General features: G+C 41.9%; 2 protein-coding genes across 8 annotated transcripts in view; one reads left to right on the top strand and one right to left on the bottom strand.

The window, feature by feature from the left end:
* Positions 1 to 3640: 3640 nt before the first annotated feature.
* LOC106084083 (protein C10) lies at positions 3641 to 4291 on the top strand. The gene has a single exon (XM_013247547.2). The coding sequence runs from the start codon at positions 3718 to 3720 to the stop codon at positions 4054 to 4056; it is 339 nt and encodes a 112-aa protein (XP_013103001.1). The 5' UTR covers positions 3641 to 3717; the 3' UTR covers positions 4057 to 4291.
* Positions 4292 to 12306: 8015 nt separating this feature from the next.
* LOC106084096 (tudor and KH domain-containing protein homolog) overlaps positions 12307 to 16827 on the bottom strand; it is a 75072-nt gene continuing 70551 nt past the window's right edge. For all 7 annotated transcript variants that reach the window (XM_059364860.1, XM_013247570.2, XM_013247569.2 and 4 more), the window contains 3 exons: positions 15348 to 15454; positions 15131 to 15259; positions 12307 to 13202 (listed from right to left, as the gene is read on the bottom strand). In XM_059364860.1, coding sequence (XP_059220843.1) covers positions 12784 to 13202; positions 15131 to 15259; positions 15348 to 15454 — 655 coding nt within the window. In that variant the 3' untranslated portion in view covers positions 12307 to 12783. The remainder of the gene's footprint in view (positions 13203 to 15130; positions 15260 to 15347; positions 15455 to 16827) is intronic.

Raw genomic sequence — 16827 nt, 5'->3', positions numbered from 1 at the left:
AATACGTATTTTAGAGTAAACCATGAATCTGATATATATTTTCAGGGCCAAGTCAATGAGTGGCCACCCCAAACTGCCCCCAAACCGGCCATTTTTGCCGACTATGGAAATATGGGGCTCAAATGAAAGGTATTTGGGAGTAGACCACGAATCTGATATTAACATTCGAGGCCAACTGTCTAGGGGACGTCCCACCCCAATAACAACCCCCAAATGGGACGTATTTGCTCACCAAGACAATTTGGGTTTTTAAGACAGTGGGGCTCGATATTGATAGTTATTAGGGCCTATACCCTAAACCGGACATATTTGTTGACTTTTGCAACAAGGGGTTTAAATGGAAGGTACTTGAGATTAGAAACCGAATTTGACATCCAATTTCGATGCCAATGGCAATATGGGTTTCATATGAAGGGTAATTGAGATATATGAGAATTGAGCACGATGCTGATATATTTTCAGAGCTAAGTGTGTGGGGGACCACCTCACTGCCTAAAACACCCCTAAATCGGGCATATTTACCGACCATGTCAATGTGGGTCTTGAATGAAAGATATTGGAGAAAAGAGCACGGAATTGATACCAACTTTTGGGACCAATTCTCTGGGGATCTACCCCTTTCCCAAAATACCCCACAAACAGCAATTATTAACTGACCATCGCAATATGGGGCTCAAATAAAGGTATTTGGGAGTAGAATACTATCCTTATATCCAAATGTGGGGCCATGTATTTAGGGCGCCGCCCCTTCCCCAAAAACCCCCTAAAGGATAAAAATTTACCCACCATGCCAATATGTGGCTCAAATGAAAGGTATTTGAGATTAGAAAACGAATTTGATAACCATTTTTGGACCAAGTGTTTGGGGGACGCCTATAAATAAACTCTCCTTATTTGAGAGAACAGCACTGGGGGACCACCTCATCCCCGGAAACATCCCTAAATCGGACATCATGAGAATATTGGGCTGAAATTAAGACTTTTAAGAATGGAATACATCTAACATCCAAACTTAAATGATATTAAACCCTCCGAGTAAAATCCATAGTCCAATTAAGATCAAATTGGATTCAGATTAAGGCGCTTATATTGTCATACCGTTAGTCAAGCGATATGCATATACTATTTTCGTAGCATATTATTTCACTAAAAATCTCTTTAATTGTTGAAAATAAATATTCAAAGGATAATTTTGTTCCATATAAAGTAAAATAAGGTGCAGCGGAGCGGGCCCGGTTCAGCTGGTTTGTATATAAATATAAAAAAATAAATAAAAATACTTCTAAAATAAATGTTTTATTCATAATAAACTATTATACGAAGTAATATCTATTGTACGATTGTGAAAGTGTTGTGCTTTTGGTCTTGCTATTACAACAACATTATACAAGTGGATGATGCTGGCGAAGGCTTTTGGAAAGTTGTGTTTATTTAACTAATACCAACGAAAATACTACAAAATCTAATTATTATTTCAAATAAAAGCCGAAGTTGGTCCTTTTTAAATAGTTTTGTGTTTCGATATTTTTTTATTTCGAAGGGGTGGGTTTTGGTTGATATTGCAACAACATATATGAATTTAAGTCCGGTCCACACACTCACATTTGTATGTACATTTACATAAAATGGTTGGTTCCATATGAATTTTTATATGTAAATGACAGCATTTTGGCCAAAGAAACCTAAAAAAATCAAATGTGGTAACCTTGTCAAACCACCGAAAGAAAGATTTATGGAAAATTTCCCCCAAAAAAATGTAGTACCAGCCTTTAGAGTAAAAGGGGCATTTACTTATTTCAAATGTTTTTAGCTTCTTCATTTTTTTATATAGCGTTTAACAGTTGTTCACGAGGAGAGCCGAATAGAATACCTACCCTATTGCGCTAGCCACAGTTTTAAATTTATTTTTTTAACAATGAATACTTGGCATTTTAAATTTCCGTGCATCTTGCGGCGGTCCCGGTTACAATTTCCACTTTAATTCTTCTTTTTCGCTCCCTACCCATTTCATTCAACACCAGTTAATATCCTCTGGCCCGGCCTAGACTAGACTAGACACAGATGAAATTTTCTTTGCGTAACAGGCATTAAATAATTTTTTCTTACAACTACCAATGAAATTTTATGTTTTAATAGCTCCATCCAACATTAAATAATCTCAATTGCATTAAACACCTACCCCGTTGGTAATGCAGTTCGGTGTCATTCATCCATTTTTCCTTTACACTGATCTTTAAATCCGGATTTAATGGCTCGATCATCAATTTTCCCTTTATAAAATCAGCTGACGAGAGCCTTATATCCGGGGGTTTAAACGGGGTTTTAACTTTAGTTTTCACACTGAAACTCCATAAAAACAATAGTGAAATAATCTGTGAAAACAATTTCATTTGTGATACTAAGTTCTTTATTGAGTGGAAATTTGGCAGTCTTTAAGAGCGTGGACAAAACGTTTTTCAACTTGGGCCAACATGATAAGAAAAGGAATTTTCCTCGCATTCGCGTTGCATTTTCGTTGGCAAATATGGTCCTTTTCACTTTTATTTTTCGTGATAACACTACGCAAACAACACAACTTACCAAAATAAAAAAACGATTTTTTGAGAATTTCTACAATAAGCAAACAATGCGTTGTGAAAACTTTCCACAGTGAACGATCTTACCTTAAATCCCTCAGTACGCAAGCTAAAAATTTCGTCCCAATTTTCGAAATTAAATCCCCAATTTGGGAAAAATCCCCAACACCAAGGTGTATTTAATAAGGTAGCCGCATCAGCACAGCTGATGAAATTTGATATGTCACAACATGTTTGAATTTGCCTTATAAAAAAAATTCTAGGAGAGGTCCCCCGCCCTAAACACACCAAATTACTTCATATTGGTGACTAGCGCCAACTTTATCTTTCGGGGGTTTACATCAAGCCCCCATATATGCTCTGTGAACGGCCATACACTGATATGAAAACGTCATCCTCGTAGCCAACAAATTTTATCCCCCTTCTTTTCAAATGACGTAAAAATCCCAAATTATCCAATAGCCCCAAAAAGGGTTAAAAAATCCTCCCTTGTGCTCTAGTCACAATATTCCTATTGGAGTCCTTTACTAGTGATACGCTAATTATCAGAGAGTTACAAAGAGTTATGCTATTGATACATGTGATGTGTGGTGTTGGAATCAATCCCAGCCCTATTGAGAATTGAGCTGGAACTACCCTAGTCTATCGTGGAAGATTGTACATTCTTTGGTACCTAGTGTACCGCTACAACAACGTAGTGAAAACTATTTAAACCTGCTATCCTGATGGTTTTGTCTGGAGCTAAAAGGAATTTTGAACATCTTTAAATTTGTTTTTTTTTTTTTTTGCTTGACACTCAAAAATTAAAAAACTATTTTCTTCTTGCTCTGATTGGTCCAAACAAACTTGCCAACAATTTTAAATGTCACGGCGAATATAATTTTCTTTCCCCTACTTACAAATGTTGACATATCAAGTTCCCAAAAAAGATGCTTTGTTGTGGCAATTCGCCGATGCGGCCACCTTATAGATACGCCTTGCCCAACACTAACTCGAACAGAGTTGTTGTAAATTTATCGATTTCATAGATTGCAGCAATAATCGAAAATAAACAAAAACTTCCAAAACTGAGAAACAACGTAAAATAATTATAAACAAAAAAAAATATAATAAAAATTCCTTTTTGTTGTATTCAAGAGCTATGAATTTCAACAACGACACTGCCAAACAAATTTTGATAGATATTATACGAACAGTAAATCAACCGGAAAACTCCAAGAAATTATCAGAAGCCAAAGCGTCCGCTGGCAAGGAGATGCTTCTTATGATGCAGCACGTTTTCCCTCTGGTCATGCAATTACAAACAGAAGTTATAAAATCGTATGGATTTCCTGGCAACCGGGAGGGCTTGGTGCAATTTTCGCAACTGGTCCGGGAGTTGGAAATTCAAGATGTGGAAATAGCCAGACTACGTAGTCAAATAAGGGCTATCTACTTACCTCCCATTGCCATAAATACCACAAATGATATATTAATATAGATTGCTTGTCTTCTACAAATGATGAAACGCTAAAAGCTGCCAATTTTTCATAAAACTTTATCGAATCGGTATTATACGAATTATCTTTATTAGATTGTTAAATGTGAAATTATGCATTTTTATACTCGGAACACTTGAATAATGTGTGCATGCATAATTACAATGTACTTCATAGATTATGTGTGTCTTTATCAATAAATTCTCGACTGTTTTTGTATCGTAAATTAAAACTTGAATTTGTATCATAGTTGTAAGATCGTGTTTTTCGAAAAGGTATATCGATTTTGTCTCAAAATATTTCTTTCTTTTTATACCCTCCACCATAGGATGGGGGTATACTTATTTCGTCATTCTGATTGTAACACCTCGAAATATGCGTCTAAGACCCCATAAGGTATATATATTTTTGATCGTTATGAAATTTTAAGTCGATCTAGCCATGTCCGTCTGTCTGTCGAAAGCACGCTAACTTTCGAAGGAGTAAAGCAAGGCGCTTGAAATTCTGCACAAATACTTTTTATTATTGTAGGTCGGTTGGGATTATAAATGCCAAATCGGTTCACGATTTGATATAGCTGCCATATAAACCGATCTTGGGTCTTGACTTCTTGAGCCTCTTGATGGTGTAATTTTCGTCCGATTTGACTGAAATTTTGCACGTAGTGTTTTGGTAGCACTTCCAATAACTGTTCTAAATATGGTTCAAATCGGTACATAACCTGGTATAGCTGTCATATAAAGCAATCTGGGGCCTTGACTTCTTCAGCTTTGAGAGGGCACAATTCTTATCCGATTTGGCTGTTATTTTGCATGAGATGTTTTGGTATTACTTCCAACAACAGTGCCAAGCATGATCTAAATCGGTTCGTAACATAATATAGCTGCCATATATACCGATCTTGAATCATGACTTCTTGAGCCGCTAGAGGGCGCAAGTCTCATTCGATTTGGCTGAAATTTTGCATAAGGTGTTTTGTTATAATAAATAAATGTTACTTTTTTCAGCAATGTTTTCAAAGCCTCGAAGCAGCTTTTTTTGGTACGGTTTAAAGTCTTCCAGATATACGCCACATACCACTATGGACATACACCTAAGCCAGTAATCGGCTTGCTGTGCGCTCTACTTTACTTTAATTGGCTATGACAGAACATTTGTTCCACCAGCTGAACGTAGAATAGCATTCAAAGCGCTTCGATCTTGTGCGCTCATTTTATAATTTCTGACACCAAGTTTCGAGGTGTCTCACACCACTTGATTTCACCATCCGGCTTTTGGTCGTCCCGGTTTGCCTATACCATCGTGTTTGTTATAACAATGCTATCGTCGTCATACAGCTCGTGATTCATGCGACACCTATATTCTCCATTAACATAAACCAGTCCATATATTGTACGAAGAATCTATCTCTCAAACACTCCAAGGACTGCCTCGTCTGCTTTCACAAGTACCTATGCCCCAGAACCATTTAACAACACGGGTAGTATCAGTGTCTCAATCCCATGGCAACCGGTTGTACGTACCGGATTGACCCGATGGATTCCTTCATCGGCAAGGGCTGCCGCCTCAGTGTACAACACACTGCCTCACAACAGAGGTGGCCTTGTTTCTAAACTGCTTACTTAATCCAAAGTAGCATCTGTTTGTCAATATTATTCTTCGCTTTATTTCAAAACTGCTGTCATTAGCTTCGGTCACGGCGGTGCCAATGTAGATAAAGTTGCTGGCTCAAAGTTGTGGTTCCCATCTTGCGAAATCTGGCATACCCGACGAATGGAATCTCAACATACTGTGTCCCGTACACAAGAAAGGAGACAAGGCGGAATGAGCCAACTATTTACAGAGGAATACGTCTCCTCCCCATCGTATACAAGATACTCTCGACGGTACTGTGTGAAAGATTAAAACCTAAAGTCAATGGGATAATTGGGCCCTATCAATGCGGCTTTAGACCTGGTAAATCCACCCTGGAAAAGACCCAAGAAAGACAAATCAACACCACTTTGTTGACTACAAAGACGCTTTCGATACCCCTATACGTTCAAAGGTATTTCAAGCCATGTCTAAGTTTGGTATCTCTGCAAAATTAATAAGACTCTGCAGGATGACACTTCCTGATATCCGTTCCTCAGTAAGAATAGGAAAGCAGCTCTCCGAACCATTTGAAACCAAACGAGGTTTCAGACAAGGAGACAGCCTATCGTGTGATCTCTTTAATATCCTGCTGGAGAAGATTATACGAGATGCAGATGTGAATAGCCGAACTTAGCACTCTCTTACTTGTTTTTGTTTCCCCCCTTGCGTTGATGCTACTTTCCCCCTAATAAATAAATGTTACTTGTTTCAGCAATGTTTTCAAATCCTCAAAGCAGCTTTTTTGGTACGGTTTAAAGTCATGGCATGACGAACCTGTGTGGCATCATCCCTCCACTTTAGGTTGAAAAGGGGGTGCAGATATTAATACGCCACATGCCACTATGGACATGCACCTAAGCCGGTAATCGGCTTGTTGTGCGCTCTACTTTACTTTAATTGGCTACGACAGAACATTTGTACCACTAGCCGAACGTAGAATAGCATTCCAAGCTCTTCGATCTTGTGCACTCATATTATAATCTCTGGCACCAAGTTTCACGGTGTCTCACACCGCTTTATCTTTCCATCGGACTTTTGGTCATCCCGGTGTTTGCTATAACTATGCTATTGTCGTCATAGAGCTCGTGGTTCATACGACACCTATATTCTCCATTAACACAAAGTAGTCCATATATTTTACGAAGAATCTATCTCTCAAAGACTCCAAACGCTGCCTCGTCCGCTTTCACAAGTACCCATACATGTCACAAGTACCATTTAACAACATGCATACAATCCCATGGCAGCCGGTTGTACGTACCGGATTGACCCGATGGAATCTTCATCGGCAAGGGCTGCCGCCTCAGTGTACGTGTTCGTCTTTTTTCGTCATGGGAGAGGCACATCCCGGAGTGCCTTCTCCGTATGCTTTTGGTCCGTGCCGGGATTGAAAAGAACCCCGGACCCTGGTTCTGTTCCGTTTGCCAGAACCGCCTTCATCATCGGTCAGTGTCGGTGAGGTGTAACAGGTGCTTGGAGTGGGTACATTTCCGTTCTTGCTCTGGCCTAACTTCGCTACGGGAGTATAGTCATACTGGCTATGTCGCTAGGTGCTGTGCGAACTCAGCCAGCAGTGGGTCACAAGCGTCGCCGTCGTCGCCTTCGGCGTCCTCGTCGTCGGACTATGTGACCCCCCCGACCTCTCCCGTACGGCAATTTATGCAAAGACAGCACCCTAGCCCTACTATTGCCAGGCCAGTGTCGGGAAATGTATCGTTCCTGCAGTTAAACTGCAATGGACTGCGAGGCAAGATTGATGAGATTGTGGATTTTATGAGTCGGAAGAGCATATCGGTCGCAGCGATCCAGGAGACAAAGCTGACTAACACCTACAGCTTGCACAGTTGTCACGGCTACAATGTGCTACGTAAGGATCGCTCAAGGAATGGAGGTGGGGGATTGGCCTTCGTTATACACCATTCCGTGCAGTATAGACCTATCTCGCCTGCGCTTGACGCTAGTGACCCATACATGGAATGTATGGGGGTAGCAGTCAAGTCTGGTACTGCCGAGATAGAGATATACAACGTGTATATACCGCCGGTTGGCAGCTGTGTCCCGATTAATGGCCAGGCCTACAGCCCCGACATAAGTGGGTTGCTATCTGGCCATAGTCGTCTGGTTCTGGGGGATTTCAATGCACATCACTCGTCATGGCATTCTCCCCTAGGCAACGACCAGCGTGGCATAGCTTTGGCAGAGCAGATAGATAGCTCCACGTTTTGCACGGTGAATGAGGATGCCCCCACTAGGATTACGAGGAGGTGCAGCAGCTCGCCAGACATCTCAATCGCATCCCCTGATCTCCTGAGTGACGTATCCTGGCAAGCCGTCATCTCTTTGGGGTCAGACCACCTCCCCATAATCCTCACCATCGACCGACCACCCGACTTCATTACCTCTGAGCGCCGAACGTTCATCAACTATAAGAAGGCCAATTGGACTGGCTTCAGAGAGTATACCAATCGCCGCTTCAATGAACTGCCACCCCCCTCTGATGTGCTTGTGGCCGAGAGGAAATTCCGAGACATCATCAACGCAGCAGCCGCTCGCTTTATTCCAGCCGGTCGAATACCGCAAGTGCGACCCAATTTCCCGGCGCAAGCAGTGGTACTCGCAGACGAGCGTGATGGGATTCGTGCTATGGACCCCGCTAACCCCAGAATCAGCGAGCTGAATCTGGAAATAAACAGGGTAGTCAACGAACATAAGCGGAATTTGTGGCTGGAACACTTGGAGCAATGTAACTTAGGCACCGGTGCAGGCAAATTGTGGGCCACTGTTAAGTCTCTCTCGAACCCCGGGAGACGGGACGACAGGACCTCAGTCACTTTTGGCGAGTTAACCGTGACTGATCCGAAGAGATGCGCCAGGTTGTTCAACCGTCAATTTATCGTGCATCCCGAGAGAGACAGGGCAAGGAGGAGAGCCATTCGCCGTATTCGTGGTCTCCGAGCCGATGAACAGCCATCACAATTTACCGTGGGCGAAGTTACGAATGTCATCCGTGGCGCCAAATCTTCCAAGGCGTTGGGCCCCGACGGAATCTCTACATTGATGCTGAAGAATCTGGATTTACCTGGAGTTGAGTACCTTACCACTGTCCTTAACCTGTCATTGAACACTCTTATAGTTCCCGATGTCTGGAAAATGGGCAGAGTGATCCCGCTACTGAAGCCTGGTAAAGACCCGAGTTTGGGGGAGTCGTACAGACCGATCTCCCTTCTCTCACCAGTGGCTAAGACGCTTGAGGCATTACTCCTCCCGAGCCTCGTAGGAGAATTTCCATTCGCCGAGCATCAACACGGATTTCGGAGACTGCACAGCACAACAACAGCTTTGCATGCCATCACCACACACATTTGCCGTGGCTTCAATCAACCCAGGCCATGTGATAGGACGGTCCTCGTGGCATTGGACCTATCGAAGGCATTCGACACGGTCAGCCATGCCAAATTATTTGAGGACATCGCCAACACGTCCCTCCAGCCAGGCCTTAAACGTTGGGTCGCGAATTATCTGTGTGGCCGCCAGTCATTTGTGGAATTTAGGGATAAGAAGTCAAAACACCGTAGAGTGAAACAGGGAGTTCCCCAAGGCGGGGTGATATCTCCGGCTCTGTTTAACCTCTACCTTTCCTCCATCCCACCTCCTCCAGACGGCATAGAGATCGTATCATATGCGGACGACTGTACGATCTTGGCATCAGGCCCCCCACCCATTGATGACATCTGCGATAGGTTGAACGTCTACCTCAACGAGCTTGCCTCATATTTCGCTGCAAGAAATCTGAAGATATCCGCCACCAAATCTTCAGCCACACTGTTCACCACAAATACGCGTGAGGTGAATTCTGAGCTGACTGTGATGGTCGATGGAGAATTGATTCCGACCATCAAGTGTCCCAAAATACTTGGCGTCACATTTGACAGCTCCTACACTTTCTCCCCACATGCCACAGCAATCTGCAATAAAGTCAAAAGTAGAAACAAGGTCCTCAAGTCACTCGCTGGCAGCACTTGGGGTGCAGACAAAGAAACCTTGTTGACCACGTACAAAGCAATTGGCCGGTCTGTGGTAAGTTATGCAGCGCCAGTGTGGTCACGTCAGCTTTGTGACACGCAGTGGAATAATATTCAGATCTGTCAGAATGCCGCCCTCCGAACTGCGACGGGTTGCCTCCTTAGTTCTCATGTGGACCACCTCCACCAGGAGACAAAGATCCTACCAGTGCGAAGACATAACTACATGCTGTCTAAGCAATACCTTTTGGGCTGTTATCGCAGAAATCATCCAAATCATCATCTTGTGGATAGATACCCACCGCCCAGAAGCCTTAAGGTAGATCTACATGATCTAGAGCGTGAGGTCCAGCGCTACAAGAGAGAACCTCTAGATCAAGCGGCATATCAAGCGGGTCTGAACAACATTCATGCAGACACGGTAGCAGACGCGTTAACTGGCTACCGGGTGAATGTAGTCCTTGGAGTACGACCGCCACCCATTGCACCCGAAGAAATCGACCTCCCCCGGCAAACCAGAGTGATTCTGGCTCAATTACGTTCCGGCAGATGCAGCCGCCTCAATTCCCACAGAGCTAGGATTGATGCCGACGTGCAAGATGTATGTCCCGACTGTAACCAGGGACCGCACGATACACGTCACCTGTTTAACTGCCCGGCCAGACCCACTCGACTCAGACCCAGATCCCTGTGGACGCACCCCATCTTAGTCGCGGAGTTCCTGGGTCTTGACACTCAACAGAATCAAGCAGACGAAAGATAGTACACAATAAACTGCTACAACAACAACAACAACAACAACAACATGCAAGAAAAGAAGCTCTCCGAACCATTTAAAACCAAAGGATGTTTCAGACAAGGAGACAGCCTATCGTGTGATCTCTTTAATATTTTGCTGGAGAAGATTATACGTGATAGCACACATCTGCATGGCAGCCGGATGTACGTACCGGATTGACCCGATGGAGTTCTTCACCGGCAAGGGCTTGCGCCTTAGTGTACAACACACTGCTACAATAATTAATATCACGGGCGGGGCAGCGGTCATATTCTCTCTCTAGGCGCTCGTAGAAAATATCCTTGGTCTGCTCGTCCTTTTCTTTCGTCGGGGCATGGGCACAAATAAGGCTGATGTTGAAGAATTTGGCTTTTATGCGGATTGTGGCTAGGCTCTCATCCACCGGAGTAAAGCTTGAGGCAAGGTGTTTCAGTCACCGACTAATCACAAATTCGCAGTTATATTCATGCCTCGTGTTATGGCAGCTATAGTATAGTTCGACACCGTTTGGTGTTGTTGTTACGTCACTCCCGGTCCATCGTACTTCCTGTAAGGCGGTAACAACTGCCTTGTACTTCTCCAATACATCCGCCGGCGCGTACACTGCGTATTCAGATCCGCTAATCATGGTCCTTTCGTTTGCGTGGATCGTCAACGTTAGGGGGTCCGTTTTTTCTATTCCTTTGTTTCTCAATGATTCTTATAGTTTTCCGGGGGCGTGTTACTGACCCAGCGCCTTAACCGCATGGGCTTTGTGGGATCGCACATGTTATCCCTCCATATCGGGAACCGCTTGCTCCAAGATCCGACGTTCGCCTCCAGTAGCCCCTAACCTGTGAACAGACGCTGTTGTTGGCCATTGGTTATTTGAAGGCGTCAATAACTCGCCTTGTCATCTCGAGTATCACTCAATATCAGTGCCACCTGACTCCTCACTGAGACATTCCTCGCGAAAATCGCTGACTGCCCGCATCAGCGTTTGAAGCTACTCCGCATAATAACGAAGCTTTCCACTATCCACAATCTGTGAACGTGCAAGGTAGCTTTCAGCTAAACTTTCCATGATAACGATGGACACCACACAAGTCGGAGCTCAAAGTTCCAGCCTGTGTTATCCCGTGTTATTCCTCTGCATCTTCTCCATTATAGAATCGACGGTTATCCATTACAATATCCTTCAGAACACCTAGCGAATCTCAGAGTCTTTCCATGAAGATGGGGACCAACACACTGATCCAATCCAATCCTTGATGGCACAGAACACGCGTTTTAAGATCAACTTCTATATGTAACCAGCATGAAAAGGCTAATTCGGATCCTAACATAAGATGGATTTGAACTCGCCCACTTCACAGACGATGTTAGGTCTAGGGGCTTGAATGTTGTCGCTGGTTTTAACTTGAGTTTCTCCTGGGAGGGATATGAATTTAACTCGCAAAACACGCACGAGATAACTAGGAACATCACACAGGCTGGAACTTGTTTATTGGCGCCTTCAAATAACCAATAGCCACCTTGTTTCCGCGGCCATCGGTCCTTTGGGCCGGAACGAGCTTGCTCACATACACGAGCTTGACGAGCATCGCCACCTCCACGTGAAAATGAGATAACAATAACAAGAGGGAAAAGAAGGCGGACGACTTAGTTGTAGGGGTCAGCAAAGCCTTTCAGGGCGACGCTGTCTGAGTTAAGGATGGCGAGTTCGTTTGCTTGCCGGGTTATAGCGGATAAAACGAGAATGAGAGGACAGATTATCAGATTTTGTGAGTGCAAGGAATTTCTGAAGTTACTGTTCAATATTTAGAAGACAATCAAGGTCAAGTTTCAAAAATTTTACTTTATTCATGAAAGCATGTTAAATCACCTTTCAGCTTTGGATGCATCGCAATCCAAAAATTGTTTGTAATGGCTTAAATGGAACATAATGACAATTCTAAAGTGGTTTACAATCAAATCGCTTATTGCAAAAAAAAAAAAATATTTACATAAAACTAATTTAATGTTTTAAACAAAAAGAAATTATAAAAAAAATATTTAGGAATAAGTTTTAAGCCCCATTTAACGACAAACATAATCACTAACATACATATGTATATATATATGGCATAAACAAAAATCATAAATAAAAAGTCCTTTCAGAACACGCAATAAAATGTATTAAATTAACACACACAAAAAAACTATAATAATTACAAATAAAACTATTTACAGGAGAATTAGGTTCATAAAAAATTATGAATTTAAATCTAAGACTAACTAAAAACAAAAAACATAAAAACGGTAACAAGGGCAATCTATCGTTTGGGATTGCCATTGAATGTTGATGATTGATCGAGGGGAGTAATGTGGTGTCCATTTGTGGCGGTTTTCAGGCCATTGCCATTCATCAATTCCGCTGGAGATATTTTTTCTGCAATGCTATTGCCATTAAAGTATTTCTGATATGGTGTACTTTTTTTCAAATGCTTAAGCTGTTCCTCAATCAGGGCATCCTCAGTGGAGTTTGCGTCACCATTTGAGTATGCTGGTGATATTGGTGGAGGTGATTGCGGCTTTAGATTTTGTTGTATGGACGAAGATGTTGAAGAGGTCAGAGCATCATTGGAGTTGCTACGGCTTGTGTTATATGGTGATCTGGCTCGCGGATAATCATCGGTGGAGGGCAAAGCATAACGATGAGCTATCATCATATGTCCCAGATTAACTTCAACACCTTTAAATAAATACAAAAAAATACAGAAAGTTGGGAAACATTTACTAAAGAAAATACAAAGGATAATGGTCTGTTTGGTGTTTAAAATGTTTTGTTCGAAAGGTTCAGTCGCCGCGGCTATTGGTTATTTTAAGGAGCCATTATCTCGCCTTGTCATATCGAGTACCAACGGCAATCAGTATTAAAGCAAGATACCGCCCGGCATCTTACTAAGACTCTCCACTCGATACCGTTGATTGTCCGTGAGTGCAGTTGCAGCTACCTACCATCGCGATGACGATGAAAACCACATAAATTGGAACTCTGACCAGTGTTACCAGTATTGGAGATTTTTCCCCAAATATCGGTTAAATACTTTAAGTTTAAAATTTTGTATTTTACCTTTACTATTTTTTGCGGGTATTCATACGCCTTATGCCACTATGGACATACGCCTTAGCCAGTATTCGGCTTGTTGTGCGCTCTAAAAACCAAGAAATAACCTCGAAAAAGAAAGAAGATTTGATCTTAGGAATAACGTGCTACTTACAAAATCCTTAATTGTTTTCCATGCCACTCCCCTAAGTTGGTTCATATCTGGTATTGTGTCCCCACCAAAGTACCAGTGTCTTTTAGCCGCGAAAGCCGGTCAATGACATATGAACCTAACCTTACCTAACTTACTATCTAACCAAACCTAACTTTCAATCCCATGGCAGCCGGTTATATGTACCGGATTGACCCGATGGAGTCCTTCATCGGCAAGGGCTGCCACCTCAGTGTACAACACACTGCTACAACAACAACAACAACTATATTTTTAAGTAATTTTTGATAAACATAATTTACCATGTTTTAGGCAAGAGTAATGGATAAGAATTGTTATGCTATTGGAGCCATAACAAGTTATAGTCCAATTCGGACCATAAATGAATTGAATGTTGAAGGCCATAGTAGAAGTCATTTCAGTCCATTCGGATAATTGTGCCTTGTAGCGGCTCCAAAAGCATAATCGGGAGATTGGTTTGTATGCTGTATCAGTATATAGATCGATTCAGACCATATTGAACACGTAAGTTGAAGGTCATGGGAGAAAGCGTTGTACAAAATTTCAACCAAATCGGATATCAATATCCCAGATCGGTTTGTATGCCAGATATATCAGGTTATGTACCGATTTGAACCAAACATGTTAGCACAGTTGTTGGAAGTCAGAACAAAACACTTCATGCAAAATTTCAGCCAAATCGGATAAGAATTGCGCCCTCATGAGGCCCATCACAGATCGGTTTGTATGACAGCTATATCATGCCAAATCGGATAAGAATTGCGCCCTCATGAGGCCCAAGAAGTCAAGATCCCAGATCGTTTCGTATGACAGCTATATCAGGTTATGTACCGATTTAAACCATACTTAGCACAATTGTTGGAAGTCCTAACAACACACTTCATGACAAAATTCAGCCAAGTCGGATAAGAATTGCGCGCCCTAGAAGCTCAAGAAATCAAGACCCAAGATCGGTTTATATGGGAACTTTATCAAAACCTAGACCGATTTGGCTCATTTACAAACCCAACAGACCTACGCTTATAAGAAGTAATTGTGCAAAATTTTAAGCGCCTAGCTTTACTCTTTAGAAAGTTAGCGTGCTTTCGACAGACAGACGGACGGACATGGATAGAATGACTTAAAATGACATGACGATCAAAAATTTATTTACTTTGTAGGGTCTTAGACGAATATTTCGAGGTGTTACAAACGGACTGACGAAATAAGTATACCCCCATTCTGTGGTGGAGGGTATAAAAACCCTTTAGTTAAGCAGAAAAATGTTGTATTGTAGGTTGTAGTCGTTCCAAAATTATGTGACCAAATTCCGGATCGATCAACATCAATATAGAGTATTCTTAAATATGTTTGAGTCCTTGGGTCTATTTCGTTAACTTACCATCTTGTACGTCGCATATTTCAACTCCAGGTATAGGCGAGCCCTCACGTGCTGCAGCATTTCCAGTCTGTGATTTAACGCGATCTTTATAGGTAACAACACGAGATATAAGTTTCTTCCAACGGGCCACTAAGTGATCATATGAAAAAAGAAAATTGTTTAATAATTTCAATACTATTTATAAAAAAAATCTTTAGAAACTTTTTTGTATACAAACCCTGAGTAAATTCTTCAAAAAATTCAATAGAGTGAGGTTCCCATGTATCCGGATGGTTTATTATTGTCGATTTAACACTAGCCAAAAAACATTCAACTGCTTGAAATCTGGAATCAAACAAAGAAATTTGCATTGATGATATTTTATGTTTGTTTGTCCATCACAACAACAGAACATTTGTTTTCGAAAAAGAAAAAAAAAATAGATCTCGGTTGCATTCAGATCGCAGGCTCATTTCTGCAATAAATTCAACACAATGTACGGCCTGAAGCCTTCACGCCACATGTGGTTGTTGAGTCACAGGTGGCGGATAGTAGAATGGTTCATACGGAGTTGCTGTATCGGATGGAGAGTCGCTGTGAGAGGCCGGGTAGTACCGGCTCTTTCATAAATACTGAGTGCCTACGATGCTCGATATGACAAAACGAGTTATTGGCGCCTTTAAATAATCAATGCCCCCCCAGTTTCCGCGGCGATCGGTCTTTTGGACCAGAACGAGCTTGCTCACTTGTAGGAGCTTGACGAGGATCGCCACCTCCACATGAAAATGTGGCTACGACAACAACAACAACATGAGTCTCTTCCAAGAGAAGAAGCGCACCGCACAATGGTTGGCTGAGTTTCCTTTTCCATTAAAGGAGAATCTTCGATCATAAAGCTCAACCCGAAAGAAAAATAAGCACATCATGAAAAAATGGCATTCGCCCTAACAGTCAGACAATTAAAAATAAAATTTAGATATAGTGTCCGTCATCTAGCAAAGGTTTTTTAAACTCTATAAAGTTTCTATACAATACGAACTGGCTAATGACCTAGGAGGCCATCGTAGCGCAGAGGTCACCATGTCCGACGCTAAACGCCTGGGTTCGAATCATGGCGAAAGCATCAGAAAACACATTTCAGCGGTGGTTATCCCCTGCTAATGCTGGCGACATCTGTGATGTACATTGTTGTGTAAATACTTTTTCCGAAAGAGGTGTCTTCCAGCGGCACGCCGTTCAGACTCGGCTATAAAAAGGAGACACATAAACATTGAACTTAAACTTGAATCGGACAGGACTCATTGATATGTGAGTGTTCCTTTAAGGAATATTCATGGGAAAATTTGCAACGGCCCTAGTTACCAATATCCATCGCTTTCAAAAAAACTGCAGTCAGGAAATGTATTCGCCACAACAAAACGTCAAACAACTAAACAGCATATTAAGCTTTTGCCTTGGGAAAAATTGTTAGACACATTGCTGCATCAGATTCGGGGCAAACAGATCAATCAACGAGTCATCGGATAAATCATATTGTAATTGACAGGTATAAAAAACATATCAAGGAATCTATCACTAGCCGTAACGGGTCCAAGATTGGATCTGTCGCCAAAATGTAACTGTGCACAGAAAAATCTCACTATTTTTTTTTAATTAAAAATTCTATTGAAAATAAAAATGTGATTGAAATTTAGGAAATTTTCAATTAAAAATTTAAT

This window comes from Stomoxys calcitrans, chromosome 3 (genome assembly GCF_963082655.1).
Source record: "Stomoxys calcitrans chromosome 3, idStoCalc2.1, whole genome shotgun sequence".
In the NCBI taxonomy this organism is placed as follows: Eukaryota; Metazoa; Arthropoda; class Insecta; order Diptera; family Muscidae; genus Stomoxys; species Stomoxys calcitrans.
This window is presented reverse-complemented; position numbering and strand designations above follow the sequence as displayed.